This window comes from Elephas maximus, chromosome 6, assembly GCF_024166365.1.
Source record: "Elephas maximus indicus isolate mEleMax1 chromosome 6, mEleMax1 primary haplotype, whole genome shotgun sequence".
NCBI classification, from domain to species: Eukaryota; Metazoa; Chordata; class Mammalia; order Proboscidea; family Elephantidae; genus Elephas; species Elephas maximus.
This window is the reverse complement of record NC_064824.1, coordinates 87,867,800-87,886,453: the sequence shown is the minus strand read 5'-3', so window position 1 is coordinate 87,886,453 and position 18,654 is coordinate 87,867,800. Positions and strand designations below refer to the sequence as shown.

Sequence of the window (18,654 nt, the reverse complement as noted above, 5' to 3'; positions counted from 1 at the left end):
CAAAGGATATGAACAGACACTTCACCAAAGAAGACATTCAAGCGGCGAAAAGACACATGAGGAAATGTTTGTGATCTCCAGCCATTAAAAAAGAGAAGTGAAAATCAAAACCACAATGAGATACCATCTCACCCCAGCATTACTGGCACGAAGAATCAGTAAAACAGGAAGTAACAAATGTTGGAGAGGCTGCAGGGAGATTCTAACTCTTATGCACTGCTGGTGGGAATGCAAAATGATAGAACCATTTTTGGAAAATGATATGGCACTTCCTTAGAAAGCTAGAAATAGAAATACCATATGATCCAGCAATTTCACTCCTAGGAATATATCCTAGAGAAGTAAGAGTCGTCACATGAATAGACATATGCACAGCCATGTTCACTGCAGCATTGTTCACAATAGTAAAAAGATGGAAACAACCTAGATGCCCATCAACAGATGAAAGGATAAACAGTCTGTGGTACATACACACAATGGAGTATTAAGCAACGATAAAGAAAGGATGAATCTGTGACGCATCTCCTAACATGGATGAATCTGGAGGGCATTATGCTGAGTGAAATAAGTCAATCACAAAAGGAAAAATATTGTATGAGACCACTACTGTAAAAACTCATGAAAAGATTTGCATACAGAAAGGCACAATCTTTGATGGCTACAGGGGAGGGGAAGGGTGGGGATGGAAAAACACTAAATAGACAATAGATAACTGGAAACTTTGGAGAAGGGTAAGAGAGTACCCAATACAGGGGAAGCCAGCACAACGTGTACAAGGCAAGGTCATGGTAGCTCCATAGACATACCCAGACTCCCTGAGGGACCGAGTTGCTGGGCTGAGGGCTATGGGACTATGGTCTCAGGGAACATCTAGCTCAAGTGGCATAACATAGTTTATAAAGAATATGTTCTACATTCTACCTTGGTGAGTAGCGCCTGGGGTCTTAAAAGTCTGTGAGCGGCCATCTAAGATACTCCACTGGTCTCACCCCTTCGGGAACAAGGAAGAATGAAGAAAACTAAAGATACAAGGGAAGGATTACTCCAAAGGCTAAAAGATCACATCTACCACGGCCTCCACCAGACTGAGTCCAGTACAACTAGATGATGCCCGGCTGCCACCAGTGACTGCTCTGACAGGGATCACAATAGGTGGTCCTAGACAGAGCTGGAGAAAAATGTAGAATAAAATTCCAACTCAAAAAGAAAGACCAGACTTGCTGGCCTGACAGAGACTGGAGAAACCCTGAGAGTATGGCCCCCAGACACCTTTCAGCTCAGTAATGAGGCCACTCCTGAGGTTCACCCTTCAGCCAAATATTGAACAGGCCACTGGAACAAAACAAGACTAAAGGGGAGCACCAGCCCTGCAGCAGGGGACTGGAAGCCAGGAGGTAACAGGAAAGCTGGTAATAGGGAACCCAGGGTTGAGAAGGGAGAGTGTCGACATGTCGTGTGGTTGTTAACCAATGTCATAGGACAATGTGTGTACTAAATGTTTGATAAGAAACTAGTTTGTTCTATAAACCATCTAAAGTACAATAAAAAAAAATCAGGGCAATTTGGTTAGATAATTATTTATATGAAAAAGAACTAGAGCCTTCTAAATGAAAGTAAATATGAGACAGTATGTAATTTAATATCTTTTTAAGTTTGCAAACTTTTAGAGAAATGGAATTAATATAATTTTTTTATACTGTCCAGCTTCCAAGTAGAAAAGGCTGACACATCATGGAAGTAATCTTGGGAAGAAAAAGAAACTTAAAATCAACTAAAATTTTTCCTCTAAAATGAAAAATATATTTTAGTGATTGATCTGAGTGTAATATAGCTATACATAAACTAGCATAAACAAAAGACAGTGAATAGATACTGTATTACCTGCATCCAAAATACATTTCCAGTATTGATCATTCGCTAAGCAAATTACTTCTAAGGACATTACAGCCATCATCCTTCGTTTATAGCTTTCACACTGCAACATTTCTGATAAGTGTTCAACAAAAAAATACAAGCTGTAATTTTACAAGTGGCAATAGAATGATTGATTCTACATCTGTACAGGCCAAAAAAGCCAAGTGTTAAGATCACCATCACCACCCATATGCATTAATTAAATTCCCTAGTGCTCATGGCCCTCTCTAAGGTGCTGAATAGATTATATAGACTCATGATCTTTGAGGTTTGTAGTCTACATAATAAGTGAAGAATATCCTGAAATTTCTTATCTTTGGTCTCAATGACTCAGATTAGCTGGCTACATTGTTCAAATTCACTTGAAAAATAGTACATCTCCCTTACCTGAAATCAGTTGTTGAATTCATTTTCAAGGCTGCCAAAGTAAACTACATTACCATCAGCAACAGTTTAATATCCACTCTATGTATGAGGCTTTATACATTTCATGAGTGTAAAGAAGATATATATTTTTAAATCTGCAATGAATTTATACTCCAAAGAGGAAGATAATGCAAATATATATACTCCTAATATGTGTTCATGGTGCAGGAAAAATACACAGAAGTTTTTTCCTTGTCTCTTTTTCCAGCCCTTCCAATACCAAACGTGGTCCTGACTCCTACCTTGGCTAGATCATTCTATCACAATTTAAAGTTTAGCTTCCACTCCAAGAACTAATCTTAGAGACCTCTAATAAACTTTGACTAATTCTTTTTTTTTTACCCATAGTAAAAATAGGCAGTATGAAGAGGGAGAGCTCTAGGGCACAAAGCAAAGAAGCAGTGGCCAGATGCTCACTGCTTATTGTTCTGTTTGTGTCATTATCTGGACTTTCCAGCAGTAACTGTGGGAAGCAGTGGTTGTCAGTGGTTTCCTGTGTCCCTAGGCTATTCCTGTTAGGGGCCAGAGCTTCCTATTATGGAGGTGGGTATCTGCAATAGTTTTTGTCTGTTAGAAGTAACAGGATGATTCTCTCAGGTTCTCCTAAAAAAGCTGAGCTATAATGATAAATGCACAAATAAACATTGAAAATACTTTCCAATACAAATATGCACAGTTGAGCATTGTAGTGCACCACAGTAGTGTCTCCTTTCTTACTTTTTGTTTTTTCTGGAGGTAATAATTTCCTTATTTATTATTCATCTGCTTAGCTTTCTTTATACCTATTGGTAATTTCTCCCACACTTTTTCTCTGGCCTGGGTGTACGGACTTGGGGAGTTCCCTTTGTTGTCATCGTTGGAAGTCCTTTTCCTTTTCTCTTGGGTTGGACTCCCAGTGTCCTGGATCTCTTGCCCATCTGTTTTTTTTGGGAGGATCCCAGTGTCAGTATCTTTAGGTCTTTCTTAGGCTCTGCAGAAAAAAAATCCTGCCTGTCACTGCCAGTTCCTGAGCCTTTTGAAGGTTTTATGATGTGAGTTGGGAAGGTTCTCAGCTTATCCACTTGTGGCTTTATTTTCTCTGGTCTGCTTAGTCCTGAGACTTGCCTATCTGTTTCCGTTTTTTTGTTGTTATATCCTTTCCTGTTTTCCATTGCATGCTTATCTGCTGCTGTTTTTGTTATTATTTAATCTCCATGCAGTTTTAGTAGGGTCTTGGAAGGGACTAAAATTGGATGTGCATGTTCAGTTGGCCTATTAACTCTTGCTCATAATATTTCTGGCTAGGTTGAATAAAAATTTGGGGGTAAATATCTCAAATAGAACTTTTCACAGGACATTTATCAAAATATGGGACAGATATTTCTGAATTTGTCTCTAAAATTAGGAGGAAGAAATAAATTGGAGAGAAGTTTTTGCATTCATACTGCAATATCCTCCCTCCTTAACTTTCCACTGTTTTAAACTCACTTTTTTGATGGAGAAGAGGACTGTTGGCTTTTTGTAAAAGGTTGAAAAATTTTTTTAAATGTGTAAAACATAGTCTGTTTGAATCACATATCTTTTAATTTAGAAGAAAACGTTTTGCACATATAAAAATATAGTTCATTATCTGTATTTCTGGGTTAAGTCATAATTTTTAATGTCTAAAATGATTCATGTATTATTTTGTTTCAAAGTCAGAATCAACAGTTAAACTGAATGAAAATCAGAATATTTATTTGAGAAGAGATTATGTATTATATACTTACCTACCAAAGTTTTCCAAACTGGGAGTTCAGGAATATTTAACTCTATTATATGCTTAAGAACCTCTGTGTGAAAGGTTAGCACTGATAAGTGAATTATATTATTTCCTTTAATATCTGTTTTTCTCCAGTTAGCACCAAGAGAAAATAAGTACTGGATAGTGTCCAATGCTCCTGAAGTGGCAGCAAGTAACAGTGGAGTACACTGATTCCTAAAAATCAAGGAACATATAATAATAATTAAGCACACATATTCATCAGGTTTTCACTGGCCAGTCTTTTCAGAAGTAGACTGCCAAGTCCTTCTTCCTAGACTGTCTTAGTCTGGAAGCTCTACTGAAACCTGTCCAACAAGAGTGACCCTGCTGGTATTTGAAATACCGGTGGCAAAGCTTCCAGTATCATAGCAATAAGCAAGCCACTACATTATGACAAACTGACAGACGCATGATGAGGAAATTGAAGATTTTTACCAATTTCTGCAGTCTGAAATTGATCAAACATGCAGTCAAGATGCATTGATAATTACTGGTGATTGGAAAGTGAAAGTTGAAAACAAGGATTCGTAGTTGGAAAATATGGCATTGGCGATAGAAATGACACTGGAGATTGTGTGATAGAATTTTGCAAGACCAATAACTTATTCATTGCAGATACCTTTTTTCAACAACATAAATGGAGATGATACACATGGACCTCACTGGATGGGAAACACAGGAATCAAATCGACTACATTTGTGGGAAGATATGACGGAAATACTCAATATCATCAGTCAGAACAAGGCCAGAGGCTGACTGTGGAACAGACCATCAATTGCTCATATGCAAGTTCAAGTTGAAGCTGAAGAAAATTAAAAAAAGCCCACAGGAGAGCCAGAATACAACCTTGAGTATCCAACCTAAATTTGGAGACCATACCAAGAGTAGATTTGATGCACTGGACACTGACAACCAAAGACCAGATGAGTTGTGGAAAGACATCAAGGACATCATACATGAAAAAAGCAAAAGGTCATTAAAAAGACAGAGAAGAAAGAAAAAATCAAAATGAATGTCAGAAGAGACTCTGAAACTTGCTCTTGAACGTAGAGAAGCTAAAGCAGATGAAAGAAATGATGAAGTAAAAGAGCTATACAGAAGATTTTGAAGGGCAGCTAGAGAAGACAAAGTAAAGTATTATAATGAAATGTGCAAAGGCTTAGAGCTAGAAAACCAAAAGGGAAGAAGATACTTGACATTTCTGAAGCTGGAAGAACTGAAGAAAAAATTCAAGCCTCAAGTTGCAATAGTGAAGGATGTTATGGGCAAAATACGGAATATTGCAAGAAGCATCAAGAGAAGATGAAAGGAATACACAGAGTCACTGTACCAAAAAGAATTGGTTGACGTTCAGTCATTTCAAGAGGTAGCATATAACCATAAACCAGTACCGAAGGCACTGGCAAAAAACAAGTCTCCAGGAATTGACAGAATACCGATTGAGATGTTTCAACAAACGGATGCAGTGCTAGAAGTGTTCACTCATCTATGCCAAGAAATTTGGAAGACAGCTACCTGGCAAACTGACTGGAAGAGATCCATGTTAGTGCCCATTCCAAAAAAAGGTGATCCAATAGAATGCAGAAATTGTCAAACAATATCATTAATATCACACACAAGTAAAATTTTGCTGAAGATCACTCAAAAGCAGTTGCAGCAGTACATCAAAAGGGAACTGCCAGAAATTCAAGCTGAATTCAGAAGAGGATGTGGAATGAGGGAGATCATTGCTGACGTCAGATGGATCTTGGCTGAAAGCAGAGAATATGAGAAAGATGTTTACCTGTGTTATATTCACTATGCAAAGGCATTCGACTGTTTGGATCATAACAAATTATGAATAACATTGCAAAGAATGAGAATTCCAGAACACTTAATTTTGCTCATGTGGAACCTGTACATAGACCAAGAGTCAGTTGTTCGAACACAGCAAGGGGATATTGCATGGTTTAAAATCAAGAAAGGTGTGCATCAGGGCTGCATCCTTTCACCATACTTATTCAATCTGTATGCTGAGCAAATAATCCTAGATGTTGGGCTATATGAAGAAGAATGCATCATCTGGATTGGTGGAAGACTCATTAACAACCTGCGATATGCAGATGACACAACCTTGGTTGCTAAAAGCAAAGAAGACTTGAAGCATTTATTGATGAGTATCAAAGACTATAGCCTTCAGTATGGATTACACCTCAATATAAAGAAAACAAAAAATCCTCACAACTGGACCAATAAGCAACATTGTGATAAATGGAGAAAAGATTGAAGTTGTCAAGGATTTCATTTTACTTGGATCCGGAATCAATGCCCATGCAAGCACCAGTCAGGAATTCAAACAACGTATCTCGTTGGGCAAATCTGCTGCCAAAGACTTCTTTGAAGTGTTAAAAAGCAAAGATGTTACTTTGAGGACTAAGGTGTACCTGACCTAAACCATGGTACTTTCAGTCACCTCATATGCATGTGAAAGCTGAACAATGAGTAAGGGTGACCAAAGAAGAATTGATGCCTTTGAATTATGGCGTTGGCAAAGAAAATTGAACATACCTTTGACTGCCAGAAGAAAAAACAAGTCTGTCTTGGAAGAAATACAGCCAGAGTGCTCCTTGGAATTGAGGATGGAGAGACTTTGTCTCACGTATTTTGTACATGTTATCAGGCGGGGCTAGTCCCTGGAGGAGGACATCATGCTCGGTAAAGGAGAGTCAGCGGAAAAGAGGAAGACCCTTAAGGAGATGGATTGATGCAGGGCTGCAATAATGGGCTCAGGCATAACAGTGGTTGTGAGGATGGCCCAGAACCGGGCAGTATTTCATTTTGTTACAACCAAAAAAACCAAACCCACTGCCATTGAGTTGATTCTGACTCATAGCAACCCTATAGGACAGAGTAGAACTGCCCTATAGAGTTTCCAAGGAGCACCTGGTGGATTTGAACTGCCGACCTCTTGGTTAGCAGCCGTAGCACTTAACCACTACACCACCAGGGTTTCCCATTTTGTTATACATAGGATCATTATGAGTCAAAGCCAACTTAAGGATATCTAAGAACAACAACAAGCACACATACAGTGTCAAATATACTTTTCGTAAAACTATTCAAGTTGCTGTTGGTGGAATTCTGATTTATATCCTTACCTTCTCTTCCTAATGCATTCTTGTCCTCTATTTTCCACATGTAAACAGATTTGCCTCCCTAATACTCTTGTCTTGGCTTTCTTTAGCATTTGTTCCTGCGCCGCCTCCCGGCTTAATCGTTGTTGTTGTTTGTTAGATGCCATGGAGTTAGTTCCAACTCATGGCATCCCTATGAGCTTAATTATCACACCTTATAATTTGTCCAGAAGCTGGTAATGGACAAAGTTCATAGTATACATAGTATACACTATCCTATCTAATCATTATAACAACTCTATTTTTTTTTTTATGAGTGAATCAAAAAGTAAGGCAAATATTATCAGCCCATTTTAAAAATGATGAAACTGAGGCTCAAAACTATTTCTTCAGGCTTCATGTCTAGCTCTTAAATCCCAGCTTTCTCATTGTGGCAGAAACTAACAATTTTTCTCAAAAATTCATTCTCTGCTTCTTAGTAAAGATGTTTTAGTTGAACACATGGCTATCCAGCCAAATGTTGCATTTCTCAGGTTCCCTTATAGTGATGTGACCAAGTTTGGCCAATAGGATATTAGGGCAGTTCCCTAGAGAGAAAAGGAATATGTCATTACTTCTCATGGCTAGAATGCACACATGATAATGGAAGCAGGAGTTACTATTTTGTACCATGATATAAAGAAACCACATATTAAGGAGGAACAAAATGGGTCCTTGATACTGTTAGGCCATTACGCCTGCCCTCGTCCACCAATTCAGACTTTTAATGAGGGAGAACTACATGTTCATCTTGTTTAAACCACTGTATTTTTTAGTTTCTTTGTTAAAGCAGCTTAAGCTGTTTCTTAACTAATCTTAGCTAACAATGTGACCTTAAGCAAATCAGGTTACTTTCTTCATTTGTTATTTAAAAAAACAAAACAAAAAAAACACCTGGCAGTGTTGGTGTAAGGGTTAAATTAGGAGTCTAGCACAGTTTTGCCTAGCAGAGTCTTGATATATAGTTTCCCCTTTCACTATATCATGTTGCCTCAATCATGATTTCCTTCCTCCTTATACTCCATGCCTTCCTCTTAGCTAAAACCCTTCCTCTTGATGCCTGCCTCTGAACTCTCGCCTCCATTCAGCTGTCCCCAACCTCTCCCCATCCCCTTTTCCTGGACCCTGGAGAACCTCTTCTCCTTTATGGATAAACATATTTTCACTTCTTCACTTTCCTATTTTAACAAGACTGTTTTCCTATTGCTTTCTTCCAGTCAGTGTAGGAATAAAGATTACTTCTACCTCTAACACCATCACTCTGATTTTCCTCATTTTAAAAATATGCTATCAAATTATATTACCCTTTCCACCAACGTATTTCCATTGTTCCTGCCCAGCTGGGCCCTCTTACACCATTCTAGCTCATGGGTTGCCTCGCTAACATGTCTCCTCTTATAGTCAGTGAATTCAACACCCGTGTTAATTACCATTTGTGTTCAGATCTCTCAGTTCCTTGTCATCTTTCATTTGGCTCCATATTCATACACACCAGAATGATCACACTCCTTATTTGTTCCACAGAGATCTCGAACTTGCTAACTCCACTCTCTAAAAATCCTTTGCTTTATTTTACACAGATAGTTTATTACCTCTACCTCTGAATTTTTTTTTTTTTCTGATGTTCAACTGTTTGATCTTTTCAAATTCACCCAGTCTTTTAGCCCCCTTTTACTCAAAGTCACATTGCCAGGAGGTGACAGAACTAGAAACTGACTCAGGTCTCCACATTCCATGGCTTTTCTAAAATATATTATTCAAAGAATCTATTAGAGGTTCTGGAGTCTTCTAGAGGGAGGATTCATTTCTTCATTGAAAAGATGGAATAATAATCTCTCCTGTGAAAACCTGATATGTTTGTAGACCCAGATGAACCTGAATGAAACTATACCTGAATCATGTTCACAGATTTAAAATAATAACCTGGTCTTTAAATTCTTATCCAAGAATGTACCCTATTTCAAAGATTTTTTTTTTTTTTTCTTTTTTAGTATATTTCATTTCTGGATACTCTCGGTATCTCTCCTCTCCAAGGCCTACTCACTTTGGTCTGGAGCCCTAGGACCGTCTTCTGGTTGTGTAGAGTCTAATTTAGGGCAACTTTCTTTTGCCTAATCTCAGGCTTCTTTCAGGGCATTAAGAAGTTAACCTAATAAACTAATAGGTGGTTCACCATACTACTGGGACAAGCTTAGGAAAAACTTCCTAGAACTTAACTCGTATGCTTTCAGAAAGCCTGGACAGGTTAATAGAAGCTGCAGTCTATAAATTCTAATGGTAAGAGGTAGGAGAAGATACCAGGAAGGAGAGCAAGTAAGCTTATGTAGCCTTTCAAATCATATCGATTTTGCACTAGCCTTTTAGTGTCAACATGTGGGGTAAGCCATGTAAAGAAGAAATTTACATGCATACAAATGCTTAATAACTTACTCAGCTGTTGCTTCAGCTTCTAGCAAACTAGGATCCTTCCTGCAGAGAGCAATGATGATGCAGATATTGTCATAGAAAGCTGCAAAGTGAATCGGCATCCAGCCTCTTTTTTCAGAGAGTGTATAATCTGCCTTGAAACAGAGTAGACAGATAGTTGCTTCTAGTGAGCAAGCCTGTGCCGCCAGGTGTAAAGGTGTTGGACCTAGAATGGATGGACAGTGTCTTCAGTGGTTAAAGGTCTAATGTTTCTAAAAAGTATGCCTCATTTGAAAAATATGGCAACCACAGAAGTAAAATGGATTTGTTTATATAAAACATTTTTTACAAATAGCACTCAGTTTTTTCCTTGAATATTAATACCAAAACTCAAATGACTGGTATTTTAAACTAAGTGGAATAACATCTTTTCAACATTTCCTATAAACCAAATTACCAATTAACATATTGTAGTCGAATCCCATTAGAACTTGGTATTGTAGGTTTTAGGATATAAAAACCCTCAAATTAACACTAAAAAGATTACTCTAGGAAATCCAATATTTCTTATTCAGCTTTGGAAGCCTGGCTATTAATATCAATAATTCTTTATAAGAAGACTAACGTCAAGAATGTTAAATTTTTTTTAAATTTAAGTTAATGTGTAAAGTAGTCTTTTGATAAAATAATTGTTGTTTAAATTATTTTTCATTTTATTCAAATGTTTTGTAGTAGGAGATAAGATCTTTGAAGTTGAAAAAATTAATGTTTTTTATTTTTTAGCAACTATGTCACTAAATCCAACGGGAGTTTTCCAGTTTTCTTCTGACCTCTGAACATTACTTGACACTGTTGACCACTTTCTTTTTTAAAAAAATATTCTCCTCCCTTGGCTTTTATGATACCACACCCTCCTGTTTTTCCACCTATCTCTCCTACTACTCCCTTTGCAGTCTCCTTTGGGAACTTCTCATTGTCCTGACGTCTAAATGAGCTTTGGGGCTCTATCTTGAACTTTTTTTTTTTTTCCTTCTTCTCAATGGCTTCATTTACCACATACAAATGGATGACTCCCAGGATTATGTCTCTAAATTTGATTTCCTCTATGAGCTCTCGATCTATATATCAGCATCTCACTGTGCATCTCCACACATCACCTCGAATTTAAAATAAAAAAACCAAGGGAAAAAAAATCCCCAAAACTTAAGAGGAATATCAATAAATAACCATGGGTAGAAAAAATTTATACTTCAAAATATATACAAAATATCATTGTGATCCTCATGTGACAGGTCATTTTGTAGATTATACACTATAAACGGAAAACCTGGTGGCATAGTGGTTGAGTGCTACACCTGCTAACCAAAAGGTCGGCAGTTCAAATCCACCAGGCACTCCTTGGAAACTCTATGGGGCAGTTCTACTCTGTCCTATAGGGTTCTATGAGTCGGAATCAACTCGACAGCAACAGGTTTTTTTTTTTTTAATAATATAAACAATGTTTTAACATATTTAATAATCTTTTAAAATGCACTAAATATTTCACTTATGTCTTACCATTTCTTTCTTTTTTCATGTCCATTTTAGATGATTCTGTTTTTAAAAAGAGAATACATGTAAAATTATGATTACTAATATATAGCAGTTTCCTAATTTTTCAAAATGGACTCTTATGAATAAGAACAAAATGACTATATTTAGGTACAGATGGCAAGATTACATCAGTCTTGATGTAACTTTTGGTAAAGCCATCCAGGCATGGTGCATATACCTGACAGTGAGATCAGAGCAGGCCAGGAACTTCTGCCTCTCAATGACTGGTCAAAACTCACAGATGGAACAATTTTATGTTGGTTAAATAAGAATACATAGACATTGCCACTAGAGTTATACATTTTACACACTTCAAAATATACTCATTTTTCAGCAAATGGGAATCCAGGTAGTCAAAGAATGAATGAGAGACTTTAACTTACCAAAGATATTTTTTCAAACCAAAAAAGGCTTAAAATAATAGGCTACCAATTGCAATTAAATTTGATTGAATCCGTGCTTTATTTTATCTAAGTCCATTCTGTAATGAATACTGATCTAAGGAATGGATGTTCTACTGGGACCCGAAAACCATATTTATCTCCCTCTTCTCTGAATTTCTATATTACCTCACTGTATGTTAATTATAGTGCTAGGATGCCATGGTAAGCAAAATAGACTAAATCCTTGCCCTTTATGGATCTTATATTCAAGTGATGGAGATGTGATCAATATATAACTATATAAGGTAGCCTTAAGCAATCTTAGATAATTAAAAAGAGCCTTTCTTCGCAGATAGATGACAACAAAAACCTCGACTTTGCTCTAAGTTAAGGGAAGCCCCAAGGTTTCCAAGATTCAAGTGTAGAGAGAATAAAGCTTTTATTGTCTGATTCTTCTTTAGCATTGAGTTATCACAAATTAGCATTTTAATAAATTACCCTGACAAATTATTCATTAAATCCCTGTTCTAAACAAGATGTCTGCTCTCACCACTTCTATTCAACATTTTACTGGAGGTCCTAGTCAGAGCAGTTAGGCAAGAGAAAGAAATAAAAGACATCCAGATTGGAAAGGAAGAATAAAACTATCTCTATTCACAGATGGCATGATCTTGTATATAGAAAATCTTATGGAATCCACAAAAACAAGTGGAACTAATAAATGAGTTTGGCAAGGTTGCAGGAAGGAAAGGCTTTCTCTCTGTGTTAGCTCTGAGGGAAGGTCCTTTTCCTCAGTCTTCCCTGGTCTAGGAGCTTCTCAACACAGAGACCCTGGCTCCAAAGGACACACTCCATTCCTGGCTCTTCTTGCTTCGTGGTAATGAGGTCCTTCATTTCTCTGCTCACTTCTCTTTTATATCTCAAAATAGATTGACTCAAGATACAACCTAATCCTATAGATTGGCTCCTGCCTCAGTAACATAGCTACCTCTAATCCCACCTCATTAACATCATAAACCCCAACCAAACCCATTACTGTGGAGTTGATTTTGATTCATAAAAACCCTATAGGATAGAGTCGAACTGCCCCATAGGGTTCCCAAGGAGTGGCTGGTGGATTCGAACTGCTGACCTTCAGGTTGGCAACCGAGCTCTTAACCAGTGCGCAACCAAATCTCCCATTAACAGAGGTTAGGATTTACAACACGTAGAATAATCACATCAGATCACAAATTAGTGGAAAACCACACAATCCTGAAAACCAAGTTGACACACATTTTGGGGGGAAACAATTCAATCTACAACAGACCCCTACTTCACACCATATACAAAAATTAATTCAAAATAGATCACAAACCTGAAACTTTTAGAAGAAAACAGAAGAGTAAATCTTTATGCCCTTGGAAGCGGCAATGGTTTTTTAGACTTGACAAAAAGCATAGGAAACAAAACAAAAACCAGATAAGTTGGACTTCATCAAAATTAAAAACTTTTGTGCTTAAAAGGACACCATCAAGAAAGTGAAAAAAGAACTCATAGAATGGGAGAAAATATTTGTAAATCATATATCTGTTACAGCACTTGTATCCAGAATATATAAAGAACTCTTACAACTCAACAATAAAAAGATAATTTAATAAGCAAAGGATTTGAATAGACATTTCTCCAAAGAAGATATAGAAATGGCCAATAAGCGCATGAAAATATACTCAACATCTTTAGTCATTAGAGAAATGCAAATTAAAGCCACAATGAGATGCCACTTCACACACACTACGTGGCTAAAATCTGGAAGCTAGGCAATAAACAGTGTTTGTGAAAATGTGGAGAAATTGGAACCCTCATAGATGGCTAATGAAGTAGTAAAATGATGCCATTGTGGGAAACTAACCTGTTGCTGTCAATTCCGACTTATAATGACCCTTTACGACAGAGTGGAATTGCCCCACAGGGTTTCCAAGGAGCAGCTAGTGGATTCAAACTGCCGACCTTTTCGTTAGCAGCCATAGGACTTAACCACTGCACCACCAGGGCTCTGAGTTACCATATGACTCAGCAATTCTGCTGCTGAATTTTGTATATATCCATACAAAAATATGTACATGAAGATTCATAGCAGCATAATTCATAGTAGTTAAAGAGTGGAAACAGCCTAAATGCCCATCAACTGAGGAATGGATTAAAAAAAAAAGTGGTATATCCATATGATGGAATATTATTCAGCAATAAAATGGAATGAAGTACTGATAGGTGCTACAACATGGATGAACCATGAAAGAAGCCAGACACAAAAGGACAAATGTTATATGATCCCACTGATATGAAATATTCAGAATAGGCAAATCCAGGGAAACACAAAGTAGATTAGTTGCCAGAAAGTTGGGGGAGGAAAGAATGGAAAGTAACTGCTAATGGGTATGTGCGTGTTTGTTTTAAGAGGGGGATGATGAAAATATTCTGGGATTATATAGTAATGATGGTTGTACAACTTTGTAAATATATTAAAACCCACTTTACACTGTATATTTTAAAAAGGGTGAATTTTATCATATGTGGATTATATCTCAATAAATTTATTATAAAAAATTCCCATTTCCAAATTCCCATTCCTCCTCCTTCACCTTCTTTCCAGGGGATCCTGTCAAGGATACTGGCTGAAAAATTGACAAAAGAAAAACAGGAGAGGACATAAATAACCCAAATAAGAAATGAAATGGCAGACATTACAATAGACCCGACTGAAATAAAAAGGATCATAACAGACTACTGTGAAAAACTATACTCCAACAAGTTTGAAAACCTAGAGGAAATGGACAAATTTCTAGAAACACACTACCTACCCAAACTAACACAAACTGAAGTTGAAAATCTGAAGAGACCCATAACATGAGAAGAGACAGAAAAGGTAATAACAAAAACTCTCAGCAAAAAAAAAGCCCTGGCCTAGATGGCTTCACTGGAGAATTCTACCAATCAGTCAGAGAAGAGCTTACACCAGTACTACTCAAACTATATCAGAACATAGAAATGGAAGGAATACTTCTGAATTCATTCTTTGAAGCCAGCATAACCCTGAAACCAAAATCAGGCAAAGACACCACACACACACACAAAAAATTACAGACCAATACCTCTCATGAATATAAAAATTCCCAACAAAATTCTAGCCAATAGAATTCACCATCATATCAAAACATAATACATCATGACCAAGTGCGATTCATACCAGGTATGCAGGGATGGTTCAACATTAGAAAATCAATCAATGTAATACACCACATATATAATCACATGACCATCTCAATCGACCCAGAAAAGGTATTTGACAAAGCCCAACACCAATTTCTGATAAAAACTCTCAATTTAATAGGTATAGAAGGTAAATATAAAACCAACAGCCAACATGATTCTTAATGGAAAGAGGCTGAAAACCTTCCCGCTGAGAACAGGAGTAGGACAAGGATGCCCTATATCACCACTCCTATTTAACATTGTGCTAGAAGTCCTAGCTACAGCAATATGGCAAGAAAAAGAAATAAAGGGCATCCAGATTGGTAATGAAGAAGTAAAACTGTCCCTATTTGCAGATAATATGATACTATACAGAAACCCTGGTGGCATAGTGGTTAAGAGACAGCAGTTTGAATCCTCTAGGCGCTCCTTGGAAACTCTGTGGGGCAGCTCTACTCTGTCCTATAGGGTCTCTATGAGTCAGAATCGATACAACGGCACTGGGTTTGGTTTTTTTTTTGTTTTTATGATACTATACATAGAAAACTCAATAGACTCCACGAGAAAACTACTGGAACTAACCAAAAGATTCAGCAGAGTAGCAGGATACAAGATAAATATGCAAAAATCAGGTGAATTCCTATACACCAATAAAGAGAACTACAATAAGGAAATCAGGAAAACAATACCATTTATAATAGCCCCTAAAAAAATAAAATACCTAGGAATAAATCTTACCAGTGATGTAAAACAACAACACAAAGAAAATTACAAAATACTACTGCAAGAAACCAAAAGAGACCTACCTAAGTGGAAAAACACACCTTGCTCATGGAAGGGTAGACTTAACATTGTGAAAATGTCAATTCTACCCAAAAACCCAAAGCAATCTACAAATACAATGCAATCCTGATGCAAATACTAACAGGATTCCTTAAAGAGGTGGAAAAACTAACCATTAACTTTATATGGAAAGCACTGATGAAGAAGAAGAATAAAGTCGGAGGGCTCACACTACCTGACCTCAGAACCTACAGCTACAGTAGTCAAAACAGCCCAGAAGCATTGTTAGGGCTAATTCAAGTCAACAGATACCAGCAACAAGTTTTAATCTTGCTCTAAAATCAACATGCATAATTCTTAATGTTGAATGAAGGGTAAAAGAAAATGATTTTAGGTTATGGTACCTTGGGTGAACATAATAAAGCGTCTCTGGTTGACATTAAAGTTAGCATTGCAGAGTTGACATATAATAGCAACTCTGTTGTGTAGAGCAGCATGATGGAAAATAGCATAACCTCCTTCATCTGAAACATTGATCGTCGAACTTGAAGTTTTACGGCTAAATGTGTGGAAAACAGCAGCTAACCCTCTTTCAACAGCAGACTTCATACCAAATGGAATACTCTAAAATTATTAAAAAGGCCAGAATTAGTTTTTTTCAAAATACACCTAAATCTTGGTCTAAGGAAAAAAAAAAAAAAAGACATGCCAATTATGTAATTAATATAATAATTACATAATTGGCACTCAGTTGCAAAAGAATTTTCACAAAACCCATGTGGAAGGTATCTCACTGGATAATGATTAAATTTGTTAAATCTATAAAGAAACATCAAGAACTTTAAAAAATATTTTTGAAAAGTTACCCCCCCCCCTTTTTTTTTTTAAGGAGAAGTTGGAGGTCCTTCTTTGGAGACCTTTTAAAACAGGGTATTGTTTTAAAACATATCTCTGAAATACTTTAAAAGCAAATCATTGGTTCCTTCTCTGATTTAAAAAAATCTAATTTAGAAATCTAAAAACTTGAAATATCTAGCTGTTGAAACAGTTTGTCTTCTTTTGCTCTAGGCCTCAAAATGGGGAGGTAAAAAAGTCACCCTGTTCATTTAGACATTCTGACTACTTAATATTTTAAAATTAGACTAACAGGTTATTAAAAGTTTTAATTTACAAATATATTAAAACAAATAAATGGGAAATAAATGCCAGCATGATCTTTGAAACTGCCAAACTCACCCCTATATTTACCAGTTCCAGAAATGCTAAGTCAAGGCTTATTGAAGAAAACGCAGAGATTTGGTTCAGTTGTTAGGTTTGCTCTGAGGTTTAGTTGCCAGGACAGAAGTGTGGGTCTGCCTTTTAACAGCTGTGTGATTTAGGCAAGATCCTTAACTCTTTTGTGCCACAAATTTCTCAGTCATAAAATAGGGATAATGATATTACAAGTACTTTATCTTATTGTTAAATGGATTTATTATAGTGTTTTTTTTTCTGGCATACAAAGGAAGCAATCGATGTTAGCCATTATTAAGATTAACCATAGTCCAGTTCACTAAATGGTTGTTTTATATCCTGCTGGAAATTAATAACTCAGAATTATGTAGCCTTTTGATTGTATTGAAGACTATTTAGCCTATAAGTCGGAATTGACTCGACGGCAACGGGTTTGGTTTTTGGTTTTGGTATGTATGTGTGTGTATATATATATATATATACATAACTAGTTATACTAAATTATGTGGTAATCACTGAAATACCTTGCATTTCATAGCTTTTTTGAAACCAAATTTTTTCTTAAATTGTTCATGTAATTGAGCATCAGTCAGTGGAAGTCTTTTTGGTCTCAGATTGTTCACAATTTCATTTATGGCTCCCCACCACTGTGTCTTATATAGTTGCTGATAGAAAGTTTCAAGTTCAAAACAGATCACATAGTAGCTATAAAAATAAAGAAAAAAGATAAGTTTTTCTAACTTCGAAGTGATTTGCTACTTTTCTTTCTATACTGGCATAGAAAAAACTTGATGTTCTGTAACAATTAAATGCAAAAATTTTGAATTGTACTCTATTGTAAGTATTTTAATAGCATTGTTACCAATTATTATCAAGCCTTTATATTGCAAATATCTTCTCCAGATTGGCTCTTCAAATTAGCTGTCCTTCCCATACCGTTGAGCAGGGGCACTGCTTAAAAATCACTGAAAGCTCTAAACCCTGGTTGAAGGAGTCTAGGTTTACCATCCAACCATTTGCTTATCTTCCTCTTATGACATTATATATTAACTCTTTTAATCTAGTCATGTCCATATTTGTTTTCTCAAGGCTTTACCTTGAGTCTAACCTGGGAAATTCCATGGATGCTGCTTTGGATAAAGGCTCCTTGGCTTTTACTCACTGCCACAGTAAGCTAAAAAAAAACCCCAGCCCACCAATGCCCAACTCAGGTCCCTGGGACATAGATGGGAACTGCAAAAGCCCCGGGTGCCTGTCACTCTGGAATGAAAAAGTGACACAATTCCAAATTACTCTGTTCCTCGGTGTCATTTCTCATCACCAGAGAAAGGAAAATGTTGGCCTTCTTCCATTACTGTCTATTAATGTTCCTTTCCCCATTCCCAGATTTCAGCAGTGAGCACTTTAGCTGCTGACCCTCCTTGTGCCAGCTGGAGGCCTTTAAAGGCTACCTGGATTCTACTCTAATATAACTGTTTATTGCTGCAAATACAATATTCTTGACAGGAATCACCTTTTCTTATGTCTCATCATTCTGTTGCTTGGGGACTATAAACTCTACTAAGGGTGCTGAGAGATGTGTTCCACTGTACAAATTTCCAGGGAAGTGGGTCAGAGACTCTATGCCAAGGAAACTCCCTGGCTAGAAGCTCAGGGGAAAATCACTAGGCCCCATAGGTTAGTTACAGGAAGGTCTCAGGAAAATACCCTGTGATGAACTGATCAGAGGCTAATACCTTCTCTTCCTTG

The 18,654-nt window shown here is 36.9% G+C and overlaps 2 protein-coding genes across 2 annotated transcripts in view; one reads left to right on the top strand and one right to left on the bottom strand.

Annotated features, from left to right (window-relative positions):
• Positions 1-18,654, top strand: part of LOC126077915 (translation initiation factor IF-2-like) — a 420,687-nt gene that overhangs the window by 21,423 nt on the left and 380,610 nt on the right. The window lies entirely within an intron of this gene.
• Positions 1-18,654, bottom strand: part of ANKAR (ankyrin and armadillo repeat containing) — a 105,928-nt gene that overhangs the window by 64,436 nt on the left and 22,838 nt on the right. The window contains exons 5-9 of the mRNA XM_049887668.1: positions 17,430-17,610; positions 16,077-16,296; positions 9,707-9,908; positions 4,089-4,297; positions 1,882-1,986 (exon numbers count right to left, since the gene is read on the bottom strand). Of these exons, the coding sequence (XP_049743625.1) occupies positions 1,882-1,986; positions 4,089-4,297; positions 9,707-9,908; positions 16,077-16,296; positions 17,430-17,610 (917 nt within the window). The remainder of the gene's footprint in view (positions 1-1,881; positions 1,987-4,088; positions 4,298-9,706; positions 9,909-16,076; positions 16,297-17,429; positions 17,611-18,654) is intronic.